Raw genomic sequence first — 17,188 nt, forward strand, 5'->3', positions numbered from 1 at the left:
TCGGTTTTGGGGTGTTTTAATTAATCATAGGACTTGAATGCTGAATTTCAAGTTAAGGTGCAGATTGAACAAACAATGAGGGCCTACACCACATTCCAATATATATCAAGTATCACGCTTTAGCCATGCTTTTAATGGAGGGTGCACAAGGAAGAGCACAGCAAGGAGCATATGAGTGCATGACTTACATTCACAGATGTTATCTTCCCAAGTTGACAGGCCTCCTGCAAGGACAGAAGAGGAGTCGCTTTAGATCAGCATCTCACCGTGTCTGACAGAGAATTTACAATGTAAATGAATGCGTAGAGCCAACAAAGGAACCTGTGTCAGGAACTTTCCGGCGTCCCTAAAGCGACCCAGTTCAACCACTGACAACCTCATAGATTTAAAACAGCGCCTTTTTTTTTAGGTGGAATTGAAGTTTGGGATATATTGACTTCTCATTCCGGGTGCAAAGCACATTTCGTGAGCCTTGCAAACTACCTCACTGAGTACACAATCTCCCGATGAAATGCAATGAAAGGGAGGGAGGCCAAAACCCAACGTCCAGACACTAGCCATACATCTGACATTTTGATAAAGATGTTTTCTCGACATGTCAAATAAGAAAGTGAGCGGAATATCAAACAAGACATCAAAAATGAACAATACACACAGACAAGCTTCTAAATTGGGAACAAAAGATACCCGCAAGCCTCCAAAAAAAAAAAAGAAAAGAAAAGCATCATCTCCCCGAGGACTGAGATAACTCACACAGAGATAACTATTTAATTTTTCATCAGCAATTTTGTTGTCTTTGTACTGTGTAGAATAATCTGAGCACATGACTTGATTTGTAAAGAAAATAGAAATCGAGAGAGGAAGAGCCACTTAGGCAAGGAGAGCAGGACTGATGGGGTGGAACGGTATAACAGTGACGAGGAAATAAGTTTGTGTCGAGTGATTATCTTGCCATAATTGTACGCCGAGGGATGCTTGCTCTCATTTAGCATCGGAAAAAAAAATAAAACATTCACATATTTTATACAAAATCCTTTAAGATGCACTTCTGTTTTTGTGATATCTAAATGTTTAGGTAGGCATAGTTTGAACCTGTCAAAACATCCTCGTGGTTTTCTACACAGAAACTTTGCTTTTCTTCACCATCATTTTGCACATAGAAGACACTCCTTCACTCTAAGAAAGACGAGACTGTGCAGGATAGAAATGTGACGGTGAACATTAAATTCTGGGTTAATTTGACCCACGATCTATTGGGGAAAAAAAGGATCCAAGTTATGGCAATGGAAAGATACCCACTCCCACACGTAGCATAACATCTCACTTTTTGCTTTTGTGCACCTTGTATGCCACTGTCAATTTCGATCTTACATCCTTGTAAGGCAACAAAAATGGCTGTAAAAAAAAGGATATTTGCATACCGGAGACATGTACTGTAGTTGCTGTCAAATTACAGAATGTGTTCTAACCTTGTGGCTTGTATTTGGTACTGTACGCATCAGGGTTTCGAATGAAGCGTACAATCACATGACTTGATGAGCATAATTAAAGTCGGGTATGTCATAGCAATGGCGTACGAGTATGCATTTACATTTCTGAGCTTGCTAACGTTTGTCTGGTCCTTTTTATGACAAGTGGCTAATTTGCATCCACTGACTGGTCATCCTAATTCAGGATTTTATTTAAGGCGGTTGTTTCTTCTCTGAGCAATGTTTTATTCAACATCTCGTGACACCCACGTCATGTTGGAGACCTCGCCATCCAATTAAATATATGCTAATGTACACAAGGGATCTGAGGAGGTGACCTCAACTTTCAAAATAGGAGTTGGACGTATACAGTATAGGTTTAAGTAATAAGTTTGATTGCTCCAGACCAGGGGTGACTTTGTCCTTTATTCTTTTGCACTGGGCACCGACCTTTTGTATGTGAACGACTCTCAGATAAATAGCTTCAGAGTTTGATAGAGTTCGGCTTCTGATAAGTGCTTTTGTTGGGGAAGCACATCAAAGTAGAGTGGATGTCTTCACCGGCAAAGCCACTCCAGCTTTGATCACTCCAGGCACTCTGATCATTAAAATATTTGATAAATAATTGATTAAACCACCAGACTTCATTGTGCTCTGCTTCTGTAGCCCATTTCTTTTCCAGTTATGGGTAAGGTGCAGCAGGAAAGGCGGAGGTTACTATACTATCATTAAATGTATATTTAAATATTTAACACACATACACTCATCAAACATTCCATTAGGTATAGGACCTCTAATGAGATCCAATATAAGAGCTGCGTTTATATTTCTGCTTTCTAAATGATAATATATGGCTACAATCACTATCGGCAGTCCTGCACCTATGACATTGTTCAAGGGGACACTTGAAAGCAATTTCATCATCTGATTGTCTTGTGTTTTGTCTTGTGACAACATGCCAAATTAGACACTTTGGCGACCGCTGGGCAACGCTGTATCGCTAACTGCCAAGTTGCCAAACACATCACATATGTATATATATATATATATATATACATATACATATATTTTCTTTTTCAACCTGTTCGAGCAATTTTCATCCATGATTTGTTTTATAAAATAACCTGAGAAGTGTTAAAGACTTAACAGTGTATACACCACAACATGGACAATATCACTGCGGACAGGACCCGAGACGAAATAAAGCTACCGTATTTTCACGACTATAAGGCGCCATTAAAAGTCTAAAATTTTCTCCAAAATGGACAGGACGCCTTATGATGCGGAGCGTCTTGTCTATGCGCTGAGTTCCAAAACCTGACTGACAGCCGACACGCTGTTTATATAGAGAAAAGGCGGAAGTGACTGTGGACAGGCATGCGGCAAAGAAGTCGGCCAATCAGTGAAGGGTGGGCGTGTATATATATACATATATGGAGAGAAAGAGAGAGAAAAGGCAGACGTGAGTGACAGGCATGCGGGGAAGAAGTCGGCCAGTCAGTGAAGGGTGGGCGTGTAAGTGGACGCTAAAGGGACGCTACAAGCAGGTACCAACACCTGTATAAAGTGTGGCTATGTGCATTATTGCAAAACAACTTCGGTTTTGGTTTCTAAGAACCCCCGAAAATAAATTCTACAAAGAGACACGCCTACGAAGCTCAGTTCAAACTTCAAGCCATCGGTTATGCTTTTGGCATGCGTGCCCATCTCACAGCAGCGGTGAAAAACCAAGTCAAGCAAATGAACTCTGAGCTTGCCGTTATTCCCGGAGGCTTAACTAAAGAACGCCAACCGCTGGACATCGGCATCAACCGGGCGTTCAAAGTAAAGTTGCGAACGTCATGGGAACAATGAATGATCGATGGCAAACACAACTTTACAAAGAGTGAGAGGCAGCGCCGGGCGAGTTACGCCACAATGTGCGAATGGATTGTGGCTGCTTGGACGAACGTGTCTGCTTGCACTGTTGTTCGAGTTTTTGGCAAAGCCGGCATCATTTCTGTGGAGCCACATGGCAATGAGAGTGACTGACAACGAGAGGGAACACGGCGTTTTTGATGGATTACCGGTACTTGCACAATTGTTAAATTCTGATATAGAGGATGAGGACTTTGATGGATTTCTGGGTGATGATTGATCGAAAAACGTGAGTACATTGTACGATGGCTAAATAAAATACAACGGAACTCAGTTTTGCTTCGTTGCCTTTTTAAAAACGTGTTTTTAGCTTGTATCTGTATGTCTTGGCATGCTACCGTATGCTACAAGCTAACGTGTTTTTAGCGTGCGCGCATGCATGCCGTATGTTTAAGCTGGCGTATGTTTTACCACTTTAAAATTGCGCCCAATAATACAGTGTGTTTTGTCTATGTGTAAAATACAGAAATAGCACCCATTAATGAGACTGCGCCCAACCATACGGTGCGTCGAATGGTCGTGAAAATACGGTAAGTTCCTGAGCGCAGAGCATGGTCCGTGTGAACGATTTCAGTCTGAAACGCTCCCATACTTTCACAATTTTCTCTTTTTTGGACACATTTTTCTTTGCACTCCATCAATCACATGTGCCAGGTAAACTTTTTAGTTTCTCTGCTTGAGGTGAATATGAAAATGCAACACACCACTACAGCTCAGTCTTACTTTTTTCCTTGGTGGGGGGGGGGGGGGGGGGCGCTATATAAATGTGCTTTGCGCTGAGAGGGTGAGAGCAGTGCACAATTTTGCATGCCCGCAGCTTCAAGTCATCTCTCGTGAATGGATGCTGTGATGACGTACTCAGCATTCGCAGGCTAGGTATGACTTTCATTTAGCGGCTGTGCATACCACATCCGCCGCCGCCTTGGTTGATTTCGCAATACAATTAAATGCATCATCTGGTCATCTAGTTCGATTTGTTCGAGCAGGCAATTTTCTGCCGTCTTCATTGTTGTTGCTTTGTTCCTTGTACAGTAAAAACAGCAATAGGAATTGGCCATAAAATGCAGAGGAAACTCCAGCCTGTGTTGTCCTAGCCAATACCAGCTGTAGGGACGCTGGTATTGGCATACATTTGTAAAACAATGTGGGTGTGGGTCACGCGGAAGTATAAAGACAAACTACATGCGGCATCACCCGCGGGAGTATTTACAGGCCTTAACACTGGACAGCATTTTACTCCAGAAAACCTTGATAGTCTTGAGATTGCATCATTTCATTTACATTTCATTTCACCTTGCCTTGGAGAGATTCAAGAAACCATGAACCTGATCTTCTAAATCAGCCTCACAACATAATCGGTCCTACGCCATGTCTCAGAGTAACAGTTCTTTTTTGGACGTGATTTACCAAAAAGCTCCAGTTATGTGTCATCCTTCCAATAAAACATACTCCACAATGGTTAGTCAATGTGCATTTTGGTAAATTCCAGTCTCATCTGTTTGTTAGTTTGCAGGTTATTCCAGTTACCATTGTGAGATTTTCTTTTTTTCACAGAAGGGTACCAACAATTTTGCCTTTGTCCTGATAATTTTGCGTGCTCGCCTGTACATTGACAATACTAAACAATAAAATAAAACAAAGTATGCCATAATCTGCCTTGTCCTTTTTTTTTTTTGCAAGAAAATTGAGGGTTATGGTGTGATACCTTGAAGACCCATGAAAGACCTGACAAGCCCTCCTCCTGGGGTTCTCATAGTTTAACACTAATGAGTTATGATGCTTCCAGCCTCCCACATTGCAATTTATTTCATGGTGTAAATACCTTTGAAGGTGTCAAAAAGCACAAGAAAGCATATTCAGCCAGCAAATTCGTTGGAACTGCCACAGCTTACCCTTTAATATTTCACGTTTGTTCTAATTCTGTGTCCTTTGTTGCTTGCTGTGGAGTGCTAAAGTTCTATTCAAATGGTCCCACTGCAGTCTGTCAAAAGGATGGTCAAGTGGGATACAGGGTGAAGCCCCTGGCTACGGTCACAACTGTTTCAATAAAGGGAAAAGCACATATGGCAAGTTCCTGGTTTTTCCTGGTTGAATTTATTGTTTGGACATGAATCGCATCACTCTCAGCTGCAACGTGACGTAAATGCAAGCTCAAACCCACCCATGGAAGGCATCCATATTGAAGGATATTGTTATTAAGCAGAATTTGATTTTAGTCAAAAGTTTGAGTCATCCAAAACCACTTACTAGTCGACAGTGGTACCTTGACTTAAGAGTGCTCCAACTGATGAGTTGTTTCGGTTAAGAGCTGTCACTTTTATTTATTACTGTTCCTTTTTTACTTTGTGATGTGACCTTCCACTCTGGTGAAGTGATAAAAATAAGAGGGTTACAGTTGCAGATGCACTTGAAGCCACTGATCAAACAGTCAAAACATACAATTACAAAATGAGAGCACTCACCAAGAGCTATAGAAAGCCAAACCTCACATCCAGAAGCTCACGTGGAGACGATCATTGAATGAATTAAAGGCACATCTGTTGTTTTTGTGACATAGCTCATCCCAATGTACGGTAATTATACTTTGGAAAAATAGTTTGTCTCTTGACATTGTCTTTCATTGTTTTTTTTTTGTTTTTTTACACAATGCTTTATTTAAAACATAAGAAAATAACCGTGGTGTTTTTTTGAAAGGGATGGAAAGGACTGATGACTTTTCAATTCATCACAATGGGGAATGTTGATTTGAAATACTTATTCATTTTAGTTGCGAGCTTGGTCACGGATCAAATTAAACTCATAAGTTGAAGTACCGTTGTATCTGTGTGAGTGGAAATTTGTTTTATCTCATTGCAATAAATAGCAATTTAAAACAGCCAGCTCACTAAACAACGTTGGCTACATTTGTATGCATCTTGAATGCATGTCGTCGGTTTCTACAACCGATTCGTGATATAAAGTGTGCGTGGAATGATATTGTTCCACATTGTTCAGAAAATTTATGAGGGAAAATAAACTTCATGTGTGACGTTGACTCAAATTTTTTTGGGAGTCCACATTGTACGGTATCATTTCCATACAAAGACAGCTCACAAAACTGGCAGTTTTATGGTATTGGGTGAGATGAACTGGACAGGTCAGGACAAGGTTGAATACTAGATTTTGCTCCCAAGAACCACTGCTCGAGTCCCAGCTATAGGCAGAAGTCAAGTCAAGGTTTGTATATTTAAAGCATGTCCAGCAATAACGGAGAGTATTATTTGTACCTAAAACAGGATGCTGATCACTGTGACCAACATGATGTTCACTTACACATTAAAATGCCACTTAGGCTTCGATCTCATATTAACTATATGTAACTTGAAGTAACACAATGTATTTTCAAACAAAAATACATAGCATATACGTAAACTGAAAAAATAGCCACAATTCCTTGTTGTCGATGGGATTACCATAATGTAGCAAACTTTCCGTACTCATTAAATAATTGCTGTGATTTTTTTTCTTCATATTCCATAACAAGCTGTGACTTTACCCTTACGCTGCATATGTGTTGTGGAAAGTTGAATAAGTGCAAGTTGAAAAGAGAGCTAATTAACTTCTGAATGATACACTTCGTCACAGAGGGAAAACTTGGACAAGCATGCCATCTGCTCATTTTTGTGGAGGCTCAAACGTCTCAGCCAAGGAACAACAAGCAGGATTGAAGTTTACATTGTTGTTTCACGTGTGTGACTCACGCAGCTCACCTTTGTCAGTGGGGTGAAATTCTTGCAAACAAAACACCTCCATCAAAAGCGGGCCAATAAAGTCCTCAATACACTAAGTGTAGACTTAGATAAATGGAATCCCGATTTGCCTGTGTATTGGTGTTCAGCTCCCCACAGTGTATTGATGAAGCCTGCTTAGTGGCATTCGATAAAAGGTAACCCTCTCAGCAAACCACACCAACTGATCAAGACTAAATCCTGTGTATTTCACCCATGTGCAAGTTTTTGCGGACGTTAAGTATTATAGAATTAAAATTGCGTGTGTAAGAACATTTTAGTCATTCAGAAAAGAATGCGCTACCCCCCCCACACACACACACAATTCCGCACGGACAGTTGGATTTGGCTAAATGCCAAATCACACCACACTCTCAGCTTTTATGCTTTTACTGTATAATTCACACTTTGATTAGGTGAATGAAAACGGGTACGGGTAGAAGGGATGTAAGAAAAGGATGTAATACGATTATCTCACATTTATCATGAGGGTTACTTTCCAGAAGCCTCTGCCATTTTAGCAGTCATAAATATATATTGTACTTTGTATTATTATTATTGTATTATATTTAGAGTGTATTTTTAAAGGTGCGGAGTATAACTTTTCTTTTTTGCGAGAAAAAAAAAATCACCCAAGCCACATCTAGAGGAGATGACAGTGCTGACTTAGCCTATCTTGATTTATTTTTCAGTATTTTATCTCTTACATTTCGCATCAAGCTTTGCCACAGAACAACATTGCATCCCGGAAATGACATATCTTGCTTAGCAATGGCCAGCCCTTGTCTCCCATTCATAAAAAGCCAGAAAGAAATAATAGTTTGCGTTTCTGTGGCAGAAAATAATCATAAGTACCTCTCCCGAAGAATCCACCCTTTTTTCCTACCGGATGTCTTCCAAAACAAAATAGAAGAGTTCTACCGTCAAACGGTGGGGAGGCGGGGTCGTGGCATAGCCTATGTCATGCCAAAGTGACGGCTTTGTTGTTCCAATGCAGAATTTCAGCCGGGTCGGCAACAGAATCTATGCTCTGCAGCTTTAAAGCTTTATTCAGAATACGCATATGAAATACGCTTGTGCAGTGCAGGTATTATTTTTGTCGACTTGGAATCAAAATCTCACATTACACCATCTTTCACTTTGAATGATTGTTGCTTTCAAAGGCGGGGCCTGGCCTGTTGGGTGTGAATGGAGTCAGTGAATGAGTTGGCCATGTTGACTCAGCATGGCGCTGGCTGTTAACTGGCTAACCTCTAGCCCATCTGTGCATTGAGTTATTCAGGGTAAGTTATGGCCATCAGCAGCTCAGGCTGAATGTTTTGGTTTTCTTACCATTTTGTTCAAAAAAGAAATAGAAAGTGCACCTGTGTCTATCCCCGACCACATGTGACATCATTACTAATTATTTTCACTTGCGGGGCTAGGCAATATTAAATGAGCTAACGATGTTTATTATAGAAGTGCAATTTCGTAATCCAATTCTGCTTTACACAGTGCACTTCATCTTCTTTTACTTAGTGTGAAATTATCCTAAACTTTGACCATTCTCTCTCTTTTACTTTTCTACTGGCTTGCACGTATTGCGACGCAAGTCTGCAGTTACTGTCCATGTGGAAAAAATGATCCCCACAATATCCTGCAATTTTGAAAAAGCCACAATATTGAATGAGATGATTATTTAAAAATATGCAATACAGTACACAGAAATTATAAATAAATAAATAAACTGCAATATGGCAAGCGACGACTGTACAGCTGTTGGAACGCAGCTCCCCTGAACGAGAAACCTATTCCCACTCCAGGTAATTCTTACTGAAATCACATCCATTGGCATAAGGCAAAACAAAACAGACTGGCTGTATCTCATATTACTGTTTGGGCCTTTGGAAGAATGCTCCAATCTTCAAAATAGATTTAGCATTAAATATGCATGATTTACTTATTTTTTGTCTGTTGAAATACTTTTATTTCAGTGAACATGGATCACAGTCACACCAAAGTGACACATGTTGACCGATTTAAAATGCTGCATGCCCTTACACCGCCATGCCAATTTGTCTTCTCAGAGAAGGTATTAAAAGAATATGATAAGACACATAGCTGCAAAGTTATAATTAGCATTCATTTAATACCTTATGTCAGGAAATTACATGTGCAGTGCATGGCATCCAAAGCATACTTTAATCACAGGGGATGTAATTGATTAAGTATATGAGACCGGCTAGCAGATGATGAGGATGATGCTCTAAATCCATGTTAAATCAACCCAGCCCCTTCCTAAACAACCAGGGATTAGTGGCCCAAAATTACCAACAACTGTATTTGCTTATCTCCAACATCGTTCTTTGAACATCTACACTAGAGCTGCTTTTCAGCTGCGCTGACCGCACGGCTGGAATTCTCTCCTAACCAACAATCATGTTTTTATTCCAGGCAACCTCATGTTTGTAATGTTTATGTGTGTACTTATTTTAAAGTATGTATTCTGAAGACCCAGCTCCAGCCTCCCTGTGTGGAGTTTGCATGTTCTCCCCGGGCCTGCGTGGGTTTTCTCCGGGTACTCCGGTTTCCTCCCACATTCCAAAAACATGCATGGCAGGCTGATTGAACGCTCTAAATTGTCCCTAGGTGTGAATGTGAGCGTGGATGGTTGTTCGTCTCTGTGTGCCCTGCGATTGGCTGGCAACCGATTCAGGGTGTCCCCCGCCTACTGCCTGAAGACAGCTGGGATAGGCTCCAGCACCCCCCGCGACCCTAGTGAGGATCAGGCGGTTCGGAAAATGGATGGATATTCTGAAGACATTATTCTAAATTCATTATGTGAATGGTGGGAAGTTGTACAACTGGTTCGCACATCTACCTCACAGTTCTAAGGTTGAGGGTTCAAATCTGTATGTAGTTGGCCTGTTCTCCCTATACGTGTATGGGTTTTCTCCGGGTACTCCATTTCCCTCCCTCATCCCCAAAAAACATGAATGTTTGGTCAATTCAAAACTCAAACTCGTCCATAGGTTTGAATTTGAGTGTGACTTGTTGTTTATTCATATCTGTCCTGTGAATGCTGGTGACCAGTCCGGGGTATAGCCTGCCTCTCGAATTAAGTTATCTGTGATATGCTGCAAACCTGTAACCATGAAAAATAGAGAATGGAAGGATGGGTATGCAAGTCCAGGTTAACACTAAGTTTGCTTTTGTAGTATTACAGCAACATGATCAGCATTATCAGCAGATGATGTCGTAATGTCAATGTTGTGTATATCATCGCAAATAGCTGTTCTAGGTGATTACCTGCTCTAAAGTGTCATATTTTATCATGAGCCCATTGAGTGACAACTAGATCCCTAATGAGGGAGATGACCTTTCCCAAGGTTGAGCACATCTTCACCAACGAAAGACTCCATGATGCAGAAGGTGCCATTCAGAGTACTCCCTTTGGCTGAGATAATAACTCCATCATAATTAGCTTTTAGTACCCAAGAGTGTTGAATTGTGGGTTGCAGTGGGATCTGGGCTGATTTATTGCTTGATTTAATTACGTATCAAAATTCAATTAGACATGCTTTCAACCAAATTCAAAGTGATTTTTGTCAAGCTGTCCCTTGAAATCAGGCGCGGCTTGAAGGACATCGTTCATAATGCAGAAATTCAATAATTATCACAAAAAAAAACACAAAAACATTCATGTGCCCTGAAAAAAAAAAGCCATGCCAGTTTTCGAGACATGCTTTTACCCCTGTACTTCTCACTTCACACGTGACTTCAAACAGCATCAAGAAGCAAGAAATCTTGATTCAGTGCTGATGTGTGGTGGGGTGAAGCTACTTTACTAAGCAAAGACAGATGACAAAATGTTCTTTGAGGCTGACTTCTGCTTCTGGCTTTCTTTACCCACATCCCTTGCTGCCTGCCCGCCCCATTCTGCTTTCGAACTATGCAAGGGGGGGAAAAAAATCATGTGAAAAGAGGGTGTGAGCTGATTTGAATAAGTGTCACACCAGCCACCGAGTGTTACATTGATCTTTACGACTATGCAAATTCCAAATGTCACAGTGACTCTCCTGAGGAGCCAAAGAAGTGGTGGAATATTTCAGATGGAGGTCTCTGACTGACTGAATTGTCAGCCTTTACAAGAGTGTCAATATACTCATTGTCAATTTTATGAGGTGGACCCCAGATTTCCTGTGGAGGGAAGTTTTTAATCTCAGGGTGACCTGGTTTTGAATTTGGTCAGCCACCTACCATGGAGGACATAAATGACAATGCACATACAGCCACCCATCCAGTGTCTTTCCTCATTACCATGACCAAGATATGATAATTCATTACAAATAAGACGACAAATAATAAGATGGAAACGGTGATGAATAATAAGATGGAATTCTCTTTGAAAAATTATTTTAAATCAGTAAACGTTCTTATTGGAACATATTGGACGGAAATCTAATCTCACTGGAACCATTTTTCTGACAGAGTTGGTGTAAAAAAAAAAAAAAAAAAAAAAGTCATTATGTGCCCCTTTTTCACTTATTACGTTCACATGGGAAACTTTTCAATTAAATTCCAAACAGGCGACAGAACAATCAGCCCGGACTGATTTAAATCCTGGTCTATTTTTAAGGTTTTAAAAAAAAGGTCTAAACCTCTTACTCATATGGAAGGAGGATTGTCTTACTATTACATCCATGCATGCATCATTAAAACCATTATCCAACATACTAGTTGTAATCTTTTGGCATGCCCACTGTCTTTGTTGGTGACATTTGTCTGCAAACTCCACATAAAGACTGACTTGAATGTGAGCTTCCATATAATTATACTATTTTTTATGAGTTGGACTGCTTGTCTCATTTTATTGGGGCACTCCGTGGATTTTATTTATTGCACTTTTGATGCACACCTACACACTGACACACACACACACACACACACACACGCACGCGCACACACTAAGGGCCGGAGTGTCAGCCCTAGAGTTTAATGGCTTCGACCACCCCACTTCAGTTCACAATGTTTTAATGGTGATGTACCTTTATCATTGCATGAATGTAAAACGGCTTACCGTTCAACAGTCAGCGAACATGGAACTTCCTGTTAGTACTCGAATTGGAAACTAATTAACACCACTTCTTGTGCACTACTTAGTGGACCGACACCAACATCACGATCGCCACTCAGCAACAGGCACGGTCAATAACAAAGCACGCAATTAAAACATTGTGGTGAAAACAGACAATGGCTCATCATAACAATGTGTTTGCATGCACTGCAATTCATTTAACATGACTTACTGGCCATCCAACGGCAAACAAACTTACAGTAGTGCACGCTAGCCTCAGACATCTGCCTGCGTCCCACATGCCACATACCTGTTTTCTGAGTTTGGTCATGTGACGTTTGTATAATGAGCCGTGATTGTTACCGAAGCCCTGAGAAATTGCAATGTCATTTTCAGGTGACGACAAGTGTCAAAATAGCTGCCCCCTGTGATGAATAAAAATGGGTATATTTTGCTGCCTAATTCATATTCTCCAAATGCAAGCCTGATCTGAATACCACATTTAGATTATTACTTGTTTTTGTTGAGAAAGACACCCAAATATAATTTAAAAATGAACACTGCTTTGTTTTTAAAATACATTCTCTCGCAACTGCAACTACATGAATAGAAACTAAATGAACAAGAACAATGATTTACAGAAAATGAATGTATTGAATAAATCACTGGTATAATTTTAAAGACAGTATTATAAAAATAATTATTTAGCACAAAAAACAACAGTGCTGTTTGAACTGCTGGAAGACAAGTCAGTGATAGTTCATCTTTCATTGACTCAAACTTGAGGTTATGCGGTCAAAAATGCTGCATTTCTCCACTTGAATGTGATATACTTTTGCAAAATGTAATAATTCATTTCTCCAAGACTGTTAACAGAACTGTTAAGGGCGAAGCTTAAACAGTGCTATGATCTTTAATAGTTAAGTCCCTGGCCTAGTTTAGTAGCAGGGCTCAGTAGCTATCCCTAGTCAAAAGAACAAATTGGACTGTCATCCATCGACAATCCATCACAAATCTCAAAACCAAAACACAGAAATGAAACAAGATACGTGAAAATGATATTGAACAAGGAGCAAAAATTCCACTATTTAAAATTGTATCTGACATGGGGCATTGAGACCCTTTGACCAACAGAGCGCCCGCCCTCAACGCCTCACCCCCCGCAATATACAGTCTAGCTCCGGAGAAAGAACAGAGAACCCGCCTTGTGCGTGCAGCGACACAGTGGTGGTAAAAAATGGATCAAACACAGAAACAATTCTCGCAGTATCCCAGTTTGCTCTGTGCAGATCTTCCTCAAATATTATGTTGCTGGAAAACATCGTTGCATTTTTCCGGCAAAAGTTGAATAGAGTTGAAAGTGTGGAGAGGAAAGAGAAGCCCTCACCCGGGTGATTCCTTCAATGAAACAAACTTCTCATGACCAAACCAATTTCCACCATCTCAGCACAAATCATATAAATATCATTGTTGAAGGCAAATGTGTGCTACAGGAGGCCCACCAAATCTTGCTGTTTCCCTGGCCATAGCCAAGTGCATTAACATATGTTGTCACAGTGCATGGTGCTACGCTGCATCAGTAAATGCTTATTACAGCAAGATGCGCCCAGCACTCTTCCGCTGAATATCCATGAGTATTAAAACACATTCATATACAGGCCTGCTCGAAACAGTGGGGATGCGTCCCACATGACGGGGGGGCTCCTTAACATTTTAGTCTGATGGCCTCTTTATCATATTGATATTCCTTCCCTCACACTAATGGTGGGTGGTAATAATGACAAATAAAGTCAAAATTGCCACTGCATCATAGACAGTGAGCATAATAAGGTCATCAGCTGTGAATGTGTTGTTTTGTGGGGGGGTTTTCCCTTCAATATTTATGCCTTTTTGCATGCAGAGTCAAATTCTCTCACTATGGTTTACATCTCTAAAGACTGTGCCAGTGTGAAATATGCAACGTTTTGAGGTGAGGTGAGCATGTTCCCACCTGGCGAGGTTACACAAAGGGAATCATTTACAAATGGTTAATTCCTCTTCGACTTCCATTTGCTTTTCATTATCTGGCATTTAATTTTTCCCCAATGCCATAGGCAAGGCATTTACTAATCATGGAATTTGTGTCATGGGATGAAACTCAGCTCAACTCAATTCCCTCTTGTTGCACAATCTACCCAGATGTTTTGTGAAGTCGTTTGTTGATGACAGAGAAGAACGCGATTGAAGTCTCCACTGACCAGAATGGAGATGTCCGGTATGTATAAGTATGCCATTGAGATGCTGAAATTGTAATTGCGACAACTGACGTTTGAAATGTAAACAAACAACTGCAGCTTTCGAAGTAATCACATTCCCTGTAATGACTGGCAAGAATGGCTTAGATGTCCTGTCCCATTTAGTCCACTCTCTTGCTTCACTTCATTTTAGTGCAGGCTCTTGTCCCTTTCCATCTTTCCTCCAAAATGCATTTCCAGTGATTATTTTTTTTTCCACCATCGCACAGCCCAACTAAACTGCTAAAATGCTCTTATATGGCAAAGAGTTAAGCGTGCTTCAAATATCAAAGGGTGCAAAGTGCAAATAAAGGAGAAAGTTAACAGAGCTTGTGAGATGGGCTGCAAATTCACAAGTCCTCCAACAAGAAGTGCCAATAATATCTGCCTAAAAATATCACGGCTAAATCATTGTAAATAGTTTAAAAAACGTAGAACCTGGCGCAAAATGAGTAGAAAACAGTAAAAAAGCATTAGTGCAAAAGTTAGCGGAGCTTTTGTAACAACAGGCTGTCAACTCACAGGCGCCTCTTTGATGTCAAAATTCAAAATTTTTAGCGCATTCCGCAGCAACAGTGACCATTTTGGTTGTCTGTTTCATTTCCTCAACATTTCGATGTTTGCGATTCTTTTAACAAGCTGTTCATGAAAAGCAGCGAAATACCTGTTATATTAACATAAATCAGAAATACTGTTTGATTTCCATCCTCAATCCAAGTTTTGCTTTTAACAAACAGACTTTTTTGTTCCATCACAACTCATTGAAAACAATTCTGTAGATATCCTGTTAACGTATAGCAGTGCATTTTTTTTTTAGGAATCGGGTATGGTTGTATTTAATTAAAGGTATATTTCTCAGTGTCATTTGTTGTTGTTGTTTTTTTTTAATGACCCCATGAATGCACAAAAAATGTCTTCTAAATTCCACACACGTCAGAGAAGAAGAGTATCCTTGACAAGCCTGGCAAATTTGAATGAATTAAAAAAAAGACAAATACATCAAATAAAGGTCCAAAATTAGCTGTAGGACAGTGTGATTGTGTCCATGAAAGGCAGTGGAAACATGGCCTGCTCGATCTTCACCTGCCAATCAAATACGTTTGTTCGTACTAAATGTGCTTAAGATTCGTAAACTGTTGCAGGCTGAAAAAAGGTGTGCCAGTGTGTTTCACAAACAGAAATGGAGCGGACATTGGGGAATCTCACAAAATTCCCAATGGAGATTTCGCAACAATTCACATTCTAAATTATTCTCACTCTGCATGTTTTCAGCACTTATTGTCAAATATTTCAAGTGCTTGGAAAAAAAAAGACACAAATGACTTTACAGGGTCGTTAAGATACAGTAGGTGTCAAGTCCTTACATTGGCGATTCTTGCATGAAGAACTGAAAATACATTTCAGAAGAGATAGAGGAAGAGATAGAGGCCAGGATACATCACTGAGACGTGAAGCCTTTGAATAATACTTCATGAATAAATAGATTAAAAGAACCTCTTAAATAACTTACACCATGACTGTGAATCTTCAGCAAGTTATAATTAAACTTTAATCTGTGAATCAATAAATTAAACATTTTTAGAATTTCAATTTTTATTTGTTTATTTCCTTATTTCGTTCTTTTTTTTCTTTATAACCAAGACGGTTTTGTTTCAAGTGTTGTTTATTTGTTAGCAAAAAATTAAAAATAAAAAGTGCAAAAATTCCTTGAGCATTTCCCTTCAAACATTTTGAAGGGATGGAGCCAATCCCAAATGAACCAAATCCCATTTTGAATGGGATTGGTTCATTTCCAAGTGGATGCTGCCGGAATCTTAATGTAATAAGCAGGAGGCCGATGTCTATAGAGGTGGAAAATTTGGTGCTGATACAAATTAGGATTGCTCGTCCTTAGTGGAGATCCGCGCTCCACTGAGTGCCATTCTAGTTAATGTGTATTGACAGGAATGATCTGGAGGGGGCCCAATTTATGTTAACTGCAAAACTGCAGACACATTTCTAAAGAAATTTAGCTTGGGCTGGACCACCATGTCAACTAATGAACCCTTTCTTGCTTTCTTAGCGTCATTAACTATGAGACTCGAACCTAAAGCTTTTCTCCAATGGCAAACAGTTGCTTGGTAGCAACTTTACCAGGGGAATTACTTGTCAAAGCGAGAAGTGGAAATTTAGGGGAAAACGTTTTTAATTGTACTGAAATATCTTTAAACATTTTTATTAGTGTGTGGGGGGGGGGGGACGTTTTTAATTGTGCTGAAATATCTTTAAACATTTTTATTAGTGTGTGTGTGTGTCTGCGTGTGTGTGCGCACTCATGTGTGTGTGTGTATACAGTATATATATATATATATACACACACACACATTTTATGATCAACTGTTTTTCAACGTTAGGAGTACATTCTATAATATTGCAACTTCATTGTCCAGTCTTGTCAAAACATTCAACCAACCTGATTAATTCTTTCACAGAATCCTGTCGTCGTGATATATGTTAATGAGAAAACTGCACGGCCGTTTTTTTTTTTTTCTGTGCTGTTTCCATGTGTCAAGTTACATTATGTCTCATGTGATGCATTCATTTGGCAGTGTGCTATTGATAACATCTGCTGTACGGCCTGTCAAATTGTTGTTTAGCAAACCATCAAAAAGACCTACATATATAATGGAACTAAGTATTATCCAGAAGTCAGGATAAAATGCTGCT

General features: G+C 39.9%; 1 protein-coding gene across 1 annotated transcript in view; it reads right to left on the reverse strand.

The window, feature by feature from the left end:
* pcdh11 (protocadherin 11) overlaps positions 1-17,188 on the reverse strand; it is a 171,239-nt gene that overhangs the window by 79,154 nt on the left and 74,897 nt on the right. Inside the window, exon 5 of the mRNA XM_086136918.1 lies at positions 189-224. Within this exon, the coding sequence (XP_085993044.1) occupies positions 189-224 (36 nt within the window). The remainder of the gene's footprint in view (positions 1-188; positions 225-17,188) is intronic.

Source organism: Hippocampus guttulatus, chromosome 2 (assembly GCF_054856545.1).
Source record: "Hippocampus guttulatus isolate MCC_2025c chromosome 2, RoL_Hgut_1.0, whole genome shotgun sequence".
NCBI classification, from domain to species: Eukaryota; Metazoa; Chordata; class Actinopteri; order Syngnathiformes; family Syngnathidae; genus Hippocampus; species Hippocampus guttulatus.